Below are 14558 nucleotides of genomic sequence, written 5' to 3'. Positions count from 1 at the left end.
AGCTGCAACTATAATTATACATACAATATCCTGGTCCACTGCTTTACTGGTGTGTGCAAACACGCTCAATAAAAAATAAAAAACAAATAAATAAATGAATGAATGAATGCATGAATTAATAAATAAATAAATAAATAAACAAATAAATTAGTAATCCGATATGATTGTTCCCGATAGGTTTCGCTCGTCTTGTTATATCACATTTTGAAGATTTTTAATATGTAATGCCGAAAAAAATAGCCTGTTCTTTTTTGTACTAATTCTTTGCACCACGTCGAAAATAAACAAAAGTAATTAATACAATATGTATTTTTATACTCCAACAGAGTGACCTAGTGGAATGAGCTTTCAGTTGAATATTTTCATTAGGCCCTAGTCTCTTCGAGCAGCAGACATTCTAAGTATTTGTGAGCTGTCATACTCATAACAAGTATGGGGCCCCGAGTGGTCTAAAGTGCACACCGTTACGGATCCTTGCCATCTCACCTCTGTCTCCGTGGATTCGAGTCTCGGGTTCGGCCAGTGTGGTTATGTGAGAAAGCTTGCCAGTAGCTTCTCATGGGTCGGTGGTTCTTCCTGGGGTTTTCCCGGGTTCTTCCTCCAAAATTTACACTGGCTGCCATGTATAGCCTATCTTGTGCTGAGAAATGGCGTTAAACCCTACAACAACAACAACAGCAACATAACAAGTATAGTCGGTGCATGCGCGCTGCTATACCTTTAACTGAGGTGGACAAGGCCGTACGACATATTAGAACGTTAAGTATTATGCCGACCAATCAGCAGAACAACTAGATTTTGTGCAAGTCTCGCTTTAGGGTGTCGAATTCCAGTGTAGTAACATTTACCAGACTCCCGTGTGACGTGTATCACTCCTACTCGCTTGTTATTTATGTCGTGTTATATCAAGTTTATCAGAATGAGCTGGAGTCACGCCTCGTCACGGTTTTCAAACATCGCTTGTCTGATTTGTTTCACACGTACACACTCACGCACTGACACGAAGTGAGGGGAGAAGAATGCGCATACTTGTATAAATCAACTTTTGTTAGGAATTTACTCTCCGTATTGTGACTTAATATTTCCACAAAACTTCTACTCTACAAATAATATCCCAGTTACTGAGAACACATTGTAAAGACATACCTAGATATACATGTAGCACGTGGCCATTCTAGTAATACAGTCCAACAAAGACCTGATGTCACACAGTTAATTAACACGGATGCGTTCAAGTTTATGCCCATGGGTGACTCGTCTTGCAAACAAATGCAAACAGAAGATCTCGTTCGTTGACAACCACCGTGGTTGCGTCAGTTGTTCGCGTACGCTTCTTAGTTTAATAGGCCTGGCCTCATGATACACGTGCAACTCAAATTTACTGAATTGTGCAGGATTAGGTTCGATATTGAGCAGATCATCCCATTTCTGGATGATTCCATGTTTTGTTGGTATTAATATTTCCATTTGAACAGAACACGTTTATGCTATAAGGTCTGTATGTTCCATTTTCTCCATTACGTGTTAATAATTGTATGATTAGTTATAAGGAAGAAGCGTATGGTATTGCAATAACCTGAGATAAAGACAGATAAACAGACGTAGAGACCTTTATCAGCTTACTCTTTTATGCATGAGATAGCTATTTTGACTTCTTATCGATAATTCACGGTATACGTCTACCCAGTTTTTGGCAATGAAGAATGAAATTAGCTGTTTCAAAAGACTCTGTATAGGTTTATGTAACCTCCCCAGGGAGAAAATAATATAAATGTCTTCATCGTTGATGATTCCTTGCATAAACTTCTAAGATCCCGTAGTGGGACTACATTATATCTACCGCTTCTCGGGGCGAATGACCCTAATTACATTTTTCTCCAAGTATCATAAACTTATTATATATAATATTGCATTAAATATATGGTGTAAAATATCACATGCTTGGAACTCATTGGTTTTGACTTAATAAGAATTTGTACGATATGAAAATCAAATCACTGCACAATAAATTCACCTTATCATTACACCGTAATTGACTTCACCACATATAATGGCACAATACCTGGCCTTACCACATATCATTACAAAATAATTGACCGCACCTCATATCAGTAGTCACGTGGACCACTCAGGATGTGAACGAGGGGAGGGGAAATAGTATCATGTTAAAAAGGGGGTAAAAAGTTCAAGAACAAACGTGAATTTAGCATAGTCGCCATCTTAAAAGGTATGTTTTGCAACAGTGTTGTATAAAGTGACGGTCTGCCCTCGAACTGGAATGCCTTATGACTAATACATTTCAATATGTGTGGCGTGTATCTGTCATAACAGGGTAGCATGTGTTTGGTGGGAAACATTAATTTGTCTGCCATCTAAACGAAATGTCGTAGGGAGGATCTATCTTAAATAGAGTAAACAATTTCCATGGACAAACTAGAAATTACCATTAGGTCTCCATTTTTTAAGGCATGTTTGTTAACAATGAAGTTCGATGTGACGGTCTGACGTAGAACTGAAAGGCTGTATATTACATGCGTTCCACATGAGAATGCTGTCTATTTTAGCAACAGGTTGGTCCTGTATTGGGCGGAAGTGCAGGAGAATTGAATTTGTCGACATGGAAAAGGGAGTTTGTATGCCTCGAAATGATACGAAATAGCCGTTTTTCCTTTGCATAATACAAAACTTACGTATTTAAATCCCTTTAGCAAACTGTTGTCACTCTTTGATCTACTATCCACCAGACTGCTCCTGTGGCCTAGTGGTTAGAGCGTCCACCTCGGATGCAGGAGGTCGTGGGTTCGACTGGATGGGACATCATGCTGCATGTCTGCGGCATGATGTCCCATCCAGTCACATTATCCTGCGGCATGTTATACTATCCACCAACCAATTATCTACTATGAACGCCCAGTGATCACCATTATTATTATTATTATTTATATTATTCATCATTATTATTATTAGTAGTAGTAGTACCGATCCAGTGGCCTAGTGGTTAGAGCGTCCGCCTCTGATGCGGAAGGTCGTGGGTTCGATCCCTGGCCGAGTCATACCAAAGACTTACAAAAATGGTACTAACAGCTTCCTCGCTTAGCGCTCAGCATTAAGTTGTTGGTGTTAAGACTGGTCAGCCTAATGTCAAGATAATGTGACTGGGCGTGACATCATGCTACATGTCTGCAGCATGATGTCCCAGTGCTAAACATCACTATAAACTGCCACACTGCAGACATCGTAGTAATATGACTGAAAAATTGTTAAAGCTACGTTAAAAATCCTAATCACACACACACACACACACACACACACACAGAGTATTATTATTATTATTATTAATTATAACCATTCCGGTGGCCTAGTGTTTAGAGCGTCCGCTTCTGATGCGGAAGGTCGTGGGTTCGATCCCTGGCCGAGTAATACCAGACTTACAAAAATGGAATTAACAGCTGCCTCGATTGGCGCTCAGCATTAAACAGTCCTAGTGTTAGGACTGGTCAGCCTGGTGTCAAGATAATGTGACTGGGTGGGACATCATGCTACATGTCTGCGGCATGATGCCTCAGTGCTAAACATCGCTATAAACTGTCACTGCATAAAACGTAGTGGTATGACAGAAAAATTGTTAAAGCTACGTTAAAAATGCAAATCACGCACATTATTATTATTATTATTATTATTATTATTATTATTATTTCATGATGAGAGAAATTTTGAGAAATTAATATTGTTATGTATATCTATATTTGTGTTTTATTTTCATAATATTAGTTTTATAATGGTTTTTTAGTTAATAACAATTTAAGTACTAATTTTCCCCAATAATCGTAGTACTTTAAAGGTGAGTCATACAAGTATCAAGTGCGTAGATTCATCCATAAAGTTCCACCATTCAGGTAAACATTCCTTGATCCGATTTCAGGACATGATTTCTCTTGAAAATTGTGTTTGGAATTCCCATATTTCATCAGCGACACAAGATATTTTATATGTTTCATGTTATTTTCATTCCTTGAACAACAAAACACAGATCATGACGTAACCAAATCTCAGTAAAAAATCGCAGTGCATATACGGTGTATGGACATATATTAAAACACAGTGGCTATACAATGTATGGACATGTCTTGAAACACAGCTCATAGTTGAACATATTTACATTGTAGGAAAGGTTTTAAAAAGTCCAGGAAATGATTTTGAGTTTGCATTTCGCTGAAAGCTTGACAAGCATCCTGTAAATTCGCTCACACAGCTCTAATGTAGATTCCGAATGCGCACTTGTGAACTATTAATTCACAGGAATGCCTTAAGTATTGATGAAATAGTCAAAACGGAATCTGGCGGTAAAGGAGTTCGGCGAGATTCAATCATTGGTTCATCACATATAACACATCATTTTGATGCTATACTTCTTTAAAAGTTGTTTGATTTTTTTTTCTTCTCGTATTCCTTAAAGTTTCAAACATATTCCTGGAATTCATTCCATGAAATTCTAACTATCACTGAAAGGTCGAAGCTAGAAGTATTGATATCCAAACTATGACAGGAGTCAGGTAATTGACCAATGTCTGACCAACTGAAACAATTCCACCGTAATCAGGATTTTTATAGCATCTATATACCAATGGTTATAACGTTTTTGCTGTAGCGTTGCAGTTATTCCTAAAACTCTACAAAGTCTCTGCAAATACGCTATGGTAGCTCCAAAGGTAAACTGCGAATTTTCGCTTGTAAAATAAGCTGTAGCGTTATATTCCCGCTATGGTAGCTCCAAAGGTAAACTGCGAATTTTCGCTTGTAAAATAAGCTGTAGCGTTATATTCCCGCTAGTGAAACGTTACACCACAAATAAAACTTTGTACTTTATCTACTTCTCCCAAGCAGACCAGTTCAGCTATAGCTAAAGATATAAAACTCGGTATATCCAGACGTGTAGGCCATTTCCCTTCCGACGTCTGGAAACGTCTTTCAAAATGACAGTCTGACAACGTCAAAGGAAATGTGTGATCTTCTTAGTAAATGTTTAATACTTTTTGAATGGATGTTGTCAAGAGTGGCTGGTAAGTGTGTAGATGATATCCATTCAGCTGTACAAGAACAGCATCGCTTTCCATAGTCAAACGACAAAGTCGGGCAGTTTCAATGATGTCGCAAGGTATATCGTCACTCCGGGCGCAGGGTATTGCATCGTTTTATCTTTTGGTAGAATACAGTGATATTTGTTCTGTGTGTAATTCATCTTTTCGGTTATTGTCTGTACTGACAATTCTCTGTTGGTGTTGGAACGTTATAAATGGTGAAGATATGTGTGTCCGTAAGAACATGTTGTGATCGGGAAGTCGTACTCGTTTGCCATGGACGGTCTCATACACCTTTCAAAATGGTGACCAATGATTAGAGGATTGGACAAAAGTAACAGTTTTGAGCATCACCGTTTCACATTAAAATGTTCGATTTGTCCGGCCTTTGAATCTTCGTTTCAATCGGTCGAGTTCACCACCTAAATATTCCAAAATGGATTACAATTTAAAAACGGGCATTGACTGTTCTCATTTTCAAGCTCATGAAGTGCTACAAACTCTGTCTCTCCTTCGTAATTCGTCATAATCAAATCGTCACGTATTGATTTCCACGTGCTTTATGTGTTCTCGTCTAATGTTGGCGAGATGAAACTAACAAACTTGATCTGGCAAGTATTCCGTCTTTGAAATCATGTGACGCTGAGATAATTTTCCCCATTAAAAAAATTCAGGACAATTTTGTCATGATTACATGTTTCAGCAATCATACGGCATAAAGGAAACATCAGTTTTCCGTGACAAAGATGTGCTGAAACTGAATGAAACAAGTTTGTCGGTGGTAACATCTTACGTTTGATTAACCCTTTTTACTAACGAATGTATTATACGTTGATGTGTTCTGTGAACATTTCATGGTGCCCGAATATATTTCTACACCAAAGGATACAACGAGAAAGTAAAAGTTGTATTTGTATGTATTTGATTGGTTCTTCTTGAGTATTGTCTACTTCGTGCAGCATACGGGTCACATTGATCTATCCTCCAAAACAAACTATTGCATGGCTTGAAATCCACCAAGTCGTACTCTTCGATGATGCGTCGGAATTCTAGATCAGTTTCAAAACGCTGATCATAACACTGTTTCCATATTTATATTACTTGATAAACTTTACTTTCTAATTGTTTTACATTACGGATGAATACTACATAAAATGGTTGCCTAATGTTCCGGATTTTTAAAAAATTATTTTAAAAAATGCCAAAAAAAAAAACAACAAACAAAAATAAAAGAATGGGACGTACTCAAAGCTTTCCGTTACAAAACATTTGTCTTGTTTGATTTCAGAATTCATTAGTTTGTATGCACTGAAAAAAGAATGCAATCCAGGAAATCTTTTGTCGCATCAAGTTTGTACGCACTGGAAATGCAATATGGAAAAAGAGTAAATAAAACTACGTATCAAATATTTTCACTGATGCCTGAAATCTAGAGCCAAACACTATTGCGAAAAATATGAATGAAAGGTCCACCTAATTTAAACTAGAACTCATGCATGTTTCGGTCTAAAGCTCCATTTCCATGTCACGTATTTCTTGTATGAATAATAATAATAATAATAATAATAATAATAATCGAATTACTGTATTTCTACAACGTTCTATTTTTCTCTAATAAATTATGATCCCACTTCAATTTACTTTTATGTCACTATATGTACCAAGTAGAAAGAACATAGATTAAATTGTGTGATTGAGAATGCAGACAAGCTCACATTTTCTTGTCTATCTCGAACAAACATACATAAAGGTATAACCAAATGTTAATTTCCACTTGTCCTATAATACAGCAAAATTGGTGATCTACTTCATTTTTTTTTGCATGCCATACTGCTACTACTACTACTACTATTTATGTTTATGGTATAATAAGTAATGCTCTTGATAAGGCTGGATATTAAAAAACTGGGTACTGTATATTATAAAACTGGGCTTTAACTCTCTTTCTCTCTGTGTTTGACAGACACACACACACACACACACACACGCACACACACACACACTTTAGTTTACATGGCATTCAACAACAGGAAACCCAGATTAACTTCAGCACATTACTGTTTGCCAAAAACGTTCTTTGCATAGCTGAAAAATATAAAGTTCCAACTGTCAATAGTAAATCGACTATGGGGTGGGGTAAAATATTCGATGAGTTTATTTATCAATCTACCATAGCAAGGGAGAACGTCTAATTTTATCTTTGTGTCAAAGCTGATGAATGAAACTTTAGCCTAACAATAAACTAGCACAATTGTAAGATAGTACTAATATTAGTACCTTTACTCCTACCTCGTGGACAGGGTACCAACATGAGAATATAAGTGTCAATGGAGCAAGCCGGGTGTGATTCACACCCGACGCTCTTTTAGCCTAATGTCAACAATTTGAACATATTCCTTGCATATAATCCAATAAATTCAGTAGTCCTCTTATTTAATACCGGAAGTATCGAAAATCATTGTAGAAATAGTTGTAAAATCTCGTTTACCTTTTTTATCCGATATTTTCGTTTAGCTCGTCCGCCATATTAGTTCAAATAATGATTACTTCCGTTCGCAGCCTCGTTTTTTTTGTGTGCCATATAAGAACATTGAGGCTTTATTTGGAAACGTAAACAAATCGTAGGAAAAATATGGCGCGGTTTGAGTCAGAAATTCTGCGCATTAAAAGTAAATACGGTTTATCGGCAACTTTGAAATTCCACCAAGAAGCCATTATTTACCACTTCATTGATAATAACATAGCGTAGAATATCCAAATATGGTCTGGCAAGCCTCATATAAAAAAGGGGTCAAGGCGAGAGTCTCGCGTTATCTGTCATGGCGGATACGGTGAGGTTAGTGTAACCATGCCAATTTATTTTATCGTATTAGGGCTTAATAAATTCAAAATAAGCCAAACTTCTTTCACAACATGATTATACTTATGTAGTAGATTTCTACACTCTTGTTTTTCTGACTTGAGTGATGTTTTTTTTTTGTTGTTGTTGTTGCTCCATTACATGATATGGGATCAGTTCGTAGCCTCAACAACAATAAATCAAGCTGAGGCTACGACATCTTAGCTAAATTAAAAAATAGTTTAGAGTGCAGACAAACTCACGTTGTTCCATGGAACAACAAATAGACAGAGGCAAATGTAACAATAGTTTTATTTTAAAATAGAACGTAGGGACATTATGATTGGAAATATACCTTTTACTTTAGCTATAAAATGGTATATATGGGTTGAAATTGTTAGGTTTTTTAAAGAAAGGATTTAGATGGTCTATAGCTTGCTGAGTAAGGATTTTTTTATATACTGAAGGTAGCTCTGTTTAAAAATATAATAGAGAACAGATGACATGTTATAAAGGGAGTTAACTATGGGGCCTTATAGAAGGGGCTAGATCTTTTGTTATTGAATTTACAAGAGGGAGCATAGAGTGATATGGGGATAGAAACGTTAGTTTTATTTAGAGGGTATAGATAACTTGTTGATGGAAAGTATATACCTGTTTGGTGGATAGTAGATTACTTGTTGGTGGAGAGTAAATCATTGGTTGGTAAATAGTAGATAACTGGTTGGTGGATAGTAGATAACTGCGTGTTGATAGTAAATTACTCGTTGATGGACAGAAAATAACAGGGTATCGGATAATATATAAGTGGTAGGTGGATATTAAATATTTGGGTTTTATAATAGATAACTGGGTATGGAAATAGATAACTGTAATGGATTGTATATAATTTGGCTTTGATAGTAAATCATTGGGTAGATAGTAGCCCTTTTGTACTGAATTGTTGATAACTGGGTATTAATAGTAGCCCTTTGGGTACCGAATTATCGATACATGGGTGTTGATAGTAGCCCTTTGGGTACCGAATTATCAATAACTGTGTGTTGATAGTAGCCCTTTGGGTACTGAATTGTTCATAACTGGGTGTTGATAGTAGCCCTTTGGGTACCAAATTGTTGATAACTGGGTGTTGATAGTAACCATTTGATACTTTGATAGTACATAATTGGTTATGGAACAGTATATAACTCGGTGCTGGTTATCAGGCAACTAAGTGGTTGATAGTAAATACTTCGGTATTTGTATCTATTGACTATTAGGTAGATAGTTTTGTTTGGGTACGTACAGCAGATAAATGGGTTTTGGATAAGAAATAAATGGGCTCTGTATAGTAGATAACTGGACGTTGTTATTAGATTACTGGGTTCTAGATAGTATATAATCGATTGGTGGATGGTAGATAACTGTCTGTTGGATAGTAGATACCTGGTTCGTGGATAATAATAAATAGCTGGCTGGTGGATGGTGGACAACTGGGTGCCGATAGTAAATATTTGATTCTTGGTAATAGTTCATCATTGGGTGTTTATGTTAGATTAATGGTTATGGAAAGTAGATAATTGTTTAGTGAATTGTATATGCGTGGGCGTGGGCGATGGATATTAGATGCAATGTGTAAATGGTAAATCACTGGATGAATATTAGGTCACTGGGTGCTGGATAGCAGATACATGGGTGCTGGGTATTAGACACCAAGGTGGTAGATAATAAATAATTGGATATTGATACGTAAGGATTATTACGATGATACTTTTGTTTCTGTACTGATAACAGACAGTATTTGTTGGATAGTAGTAACAAAGCTATTAGGCATAGTTTAATTGGTGGTTGGATGGTCGATAACTGGGCATTGATAGTAGATTATTGGTTGGTGGACAGTAAATATGTGGGTTCTAGATGTTACAAAACTAGGTGGTGTATATTTTATAACCTGGTATATATATATATATATATATATATATATATATATATATATATATATATATATATATATATACACACAAACAGAGAATATAAGGATACTAATTTTGTCATTTTTATAAAAAGTAGGGTACGTGAGGGTGACGATATTATAGAATACGGTAAGAGAGATCATTGAGTTGTCCGAAGTATAACTATTTTAGTTTTGTTATGAAGTAAACAACAATTAGTCATTTAATCTCATTTAGACTGCATAAACACTCCCGTTATCCCTGTCGACAAACTCTAAGCCTTTATATTTCCCTCCAAAAAAAATGAATAACATGGCTGTAAACACAGACTTCTCATAAGAAACGTTTTTGGTTTTTTGTTGTCGTAATACGGCATTTCAGTTGGCGTCCAGACCGTTGCCTACTGCTGTGCTGATACGCATAGACATGTTCACCCTCACTTGATAACCTATAACGTCATACAACATTTGTGTTCGAGTGCAGACCGTCACCTAAGCTACACTGTTAAAAAATTCACCTTTCTAGTCTGCACCTATTTTACATTCCCTTTTGGATCTGTGTGTGTGTGTGTGTGTGTGTGTGTGTGTGTGTGTGTGTGAGAGAGAGAGAGAGAGAGAATTTCAGTTAACCCAAAATAAATAATATTATTCATTTATTTAATTAACAAACAAGACATTATTATGAGCTATAATTGGTTCTAATTTTTTTACTTTTCGTAGATGATCAGGCGAGTGTTTCCGTTAGTCATAGATTCTTGTAGAGTTTCAGTGACTTTAGTTGAACCGTGTTGACATTTGAATTCTAGTTTCGCATATTAGTAAGTAATGACGATCCTAAGACTCTTCTAATAGTCAAATTTCAATTTGTGGAGCAATACATATTCTTAAAAACGTTGTCTTTCTTAATTTTCAGATATCTTCTTGGACGAAAATATCATACAGTTCCGATTGTCCAAAGATACGAAAGGCAAAGAACTAGACGTAAAAACCGCTAACATTCTCATTCTTGTAAAATACCCCAAACACCTGAGACAGGCCGAGATGCAAAAACGAGGCAAGCGACGGGGTCGAACTGTCCGTCTCTCCGTGTATAGTGTGAATTCTAACGGTCAACCGGATCATAAACTGACTTCAATAGAGTCGCACGTACGAAGAACCAAGTGGTTAAAACTTAGTCTGCCACATGATTTTATTCAAAATATGGTGGAATCGGAAGAAAAAGCACTTAGAGTGTACATTTCATGTGATGGATGCGGTCGAGGCGCAGAACTTGTTCTTGTCCATAAACGCAGACGAAAGCGCAGAAGGCTTGCTAAAGGCCATGATAGGCAGAAATCATTGAACAAAAGAAGACCATGGTTGTACCTTCACACAAAAATCAAAACCTTTAGAAGAAACAAAAGAAATATTGAGGGCTGTCCTCGTAAGGCCCGTGGTGGATGCTGTAAAATGCCATTTATAGTTGACTTTGAAGCGATCGGCTGGAGTCATTGGATTTTGGCGCCAAGGAAATATCGAACTGCTTTTTGTCAAGGTAGTTGTTCCGGTGCTCTGCACGATGAAATACATTTGCAGACGACACCAACGAATGCGTCCGCCAATGTCCTAGATAATCAGCTTAGAAACATTATGTGTCAACCTGTAAAGAAGAAACCATTGCATTTGCTTTATTTCAATGACGAAGGACAGGTTCTGACTGGAGTTTTGTTGGATATGATTGTCACTCGTTGCGGATGCAGATGAAATATTTGGTGCTTCTAATTTTAAATACAGCGAGATAGCCAATCAATCAGAGAAAATATTTTTCTTACATTAAATCCTGTCTTAGTGGTTACACCCATAAACAGAAACCTATTTATTAAAGACAAAATTTAGAGATCCTTTTTAATGACGTTTACTTTGATCTTTACACTTTGAGAGAGGACACTGATAAACCTAGCCTGCTGCCAAATCCCGATTTCGCAAATTGAAAAAACGAAATACGCAAATCTTTAAGCTAAGTATAAAGGACACTTTCCTAACGAAAGACAAGTCATTTCGTTGGAATATTTGCGTCTTTTGAAGACAGGACTTCGCAGAGGTTTATTCATTGATAGTAAGACAATTGGTATTTTGCATTTATTTGGACTGCAAGGAAACATCTATAGTGGTTGAAAAGACCTTCTTTCTACACCTGGATGTGGAAGCGCGTATAAAAAATGGCACGAGACTGAGACACCATTGTTTGAGACACCATTATTTGTGTTGGAACCTTTCCATATTTGCTATGGATATTTTTGAAATTCATAATAAGGATGAAATAGTGTCAAAAATTTTTCTTTTCCCGAGAAAATATATACATGTGTTTCAGCGTTCTTAATCAAAAAAGAGATTATCAATAAATCTCAAATAGCTTTTCTTGAGCCTGCGTCTTCCGTATAAACAAGGAGGAAACGCATTAAGCGCTGTGACGTTACTTTTGTTGAATTGCATATGACAGCTATACGTTACATTGGACCAGATAAGATATCCAAATATGTTAATGTACAACTTTATGAGCTCCTCTAACAAACATTATTTTAAATGCCCCATCTTCGGGGAAGAAGGCGCAAAGTTGTGTTTCAATATCAAAATTATGTTAAGGGATTAAATTTACAGACATACTTATATCCGTATGTACATACGTACCTATCCATTCATCCATCTATCCATCTATAGATGCATTCATACGTACGTACGTACATACATACATATATAATTACATACATACACGTACCTACCTACCTACCTACATACCTACCTATCTACCTGCCTGCCTGCCTGTCAGCCTATTTACCTACCTGCATGCATACATACATACATACATACATACATACATACATACATACATACATACCCATTCCTATCAGACACAAATGCTGCCGACTCAAGGCTTTATTATCATTTTCTCATTTTTTTAAATAACGCATATCAGGAATTCAGACTCACTGATTTGCTCCTAACCCTTACAATTGAATTTCAGACTTAAATTTCAGTGTTCCAGAAACTCAAAATTTTTATACTTTATAAATGACAAGCTGTCCCGAACAAATTATACTAACAGTTTCGTATGTCTTCTTAAAATGTTTGAGTGAAAGACTAAATTACAAGCAAATAAAAATTATTTAAAACCTATCTGATTTATGATATAAACGCTTAAGCATCTGGATTTTTTTAAATGCCTTCTCTTGTTAGTCTCTCATTATCGTCGTTCTTCTATATTAATTTACCTTCTTCATCAGGTCCGTCTCTAAAGTATTCCTTGACATACAAACGACTGTTATTACCGGACAAATTGCGAATGAAAACCAGAATATTTGCAAATAATTTTTTTTCCTATGACCAGTCCATTTTAAGTATGACATTGTCACAGAAAAGGAACAGCCGGTTTACTTAAATTGTGTTTTTGTCTTCCACTGCATATAATGCAAGTTTTCCATTCTTAGACTTAAAATCTATGTATATATTAGTTTTGCAATTTTTAAAAAAAGCGTCGTACAATATGTGAACAGAAAAATCACTTCTTTTAACAACTGGCTTGGATCTCCTTTCTATAAATTTTATGTATAAACGGAAGTCGGATGGAACGTGCCTTGGATTATTTGTGCGTAATTTGAACATACATGGCTATTTAAAGTGAATTTGACAGAAGTTCATCAACTGTCCGTCTGCGTCTTCCATATTTTGTTTATATGTACACGCAGTTATCAGGTGTACCGATAGGATTTGAATTCATTAAGTTATTAATTTATTGGAAAACAAATCGTTTCAATCTTTTGCATTGGACTTTGTCAAACTTTTTTCGTCTGATTATTGTCGATTGAAGCCTCCATATTCAGTTAGCGAAAATTCTTTCAATATCTTGAGGTTAGACTTTGTTAAGCTCTCAACGTAATTATCCATAGATATTGAACCCTCTGCTTTATTTAACAACACATTTCAGTACTGTTGTCGGAATTGGTCAAACGGTCAATCATGTTATCCATATATTTGGAGCTTCTAGGTTTTTGTGTGCAAAACACTGTTTGATTATGCTTACGTTAAAACGTGTAAAATCTTAGCCTTAAAATTAGCCTGTAAGACCTTATTATTTTTAGCGTCGAACATGCTAATTTATTTATCAAAACGTTTTCAATTATTGGCATGTTAAAATTCATCAAAAAATGAATTATTTAGTCCAGATATTTGAGCATGAAATATATGTTTCCATTTCGTTAATTCCTTGTGTCTAGCAGGTATGTATTGTATATCGTTGACTTTAATTGTTCTCTCAATGAACAAAGTGTTACATAAATTTTGCTTTTACATGGAGCAGTTATATTTTTATGTTTCATTCAGTTTTTTACTTTTCCACTAAACTTTTCGACTATTCGCGCATTTTGTATACCTCAGCCATAAATATTTACTTTTCTCCAACTTCCTGCGGAGATGCATAAACATTGCACTTTCTACAAGTTAACTTGATCTTGTTTAAACAAGGGCTGGTAACTATCATCAACAGCAATCGTATTTTTATCAACTACCTGTTTCAACAATATTTATTTGTTAAATTTTCTTCAATATCAAACAAACGACTGACACAAAAAGACTGACACTAAATTTGACGTGACTAACAGAAATAGTGACTACTAGTGACTTTAGTGACATTTACCTCTCAGTAACTACCCAAGTAACTAATTGTTCCTCTAGACAA

The 14558-nt window shown here is 35.9% G+C and overlaps 1 protein-coding gene across 1 annotated transcript in view; it reads left to right on the top strand.

Annotated features, from left to right (window-relative positions):
• LOC149779561 (inhibin beta chain-like) overlaps nt 1–14176 on the top strand; it is a 40380-nt gene extending 26204 nt beyond the window's left edge. Inside the window, exon 3 of the mRNA XM_089940285.1 lies at nt 10761–14176. Within this exon, the coding sequence (XP_089796411.1) occupies nt 10761–11590 (830 nt within the window). The 3' untranslated portion in view covers nt 11591–14176. The remainder of the gene's footprint in view (nt 1–10760) is intronic.
• Nucleotides 14177–14558: the final 382 nt, after the last annotated feature.

Source organism: Sinohyriopsis cumingii, chromosome 17 (genome assembly GCF_028554795.1).
Source record: "Sinohyriopsis cumingii isolate HCF-2022 chromosome 17, ASM2855479v2, whole genome shotgun sequence".
Taxonomy (NCBI): Eukaryota; Metazoa; Mollusca; class Bivalvia; order Unionida; family Unionidae; genus Sinohyriopsis; species Sinohyriopsis cumingii.
This window is presented reverse-complemented; position numbering and strand designations above follow the sequence as displayed.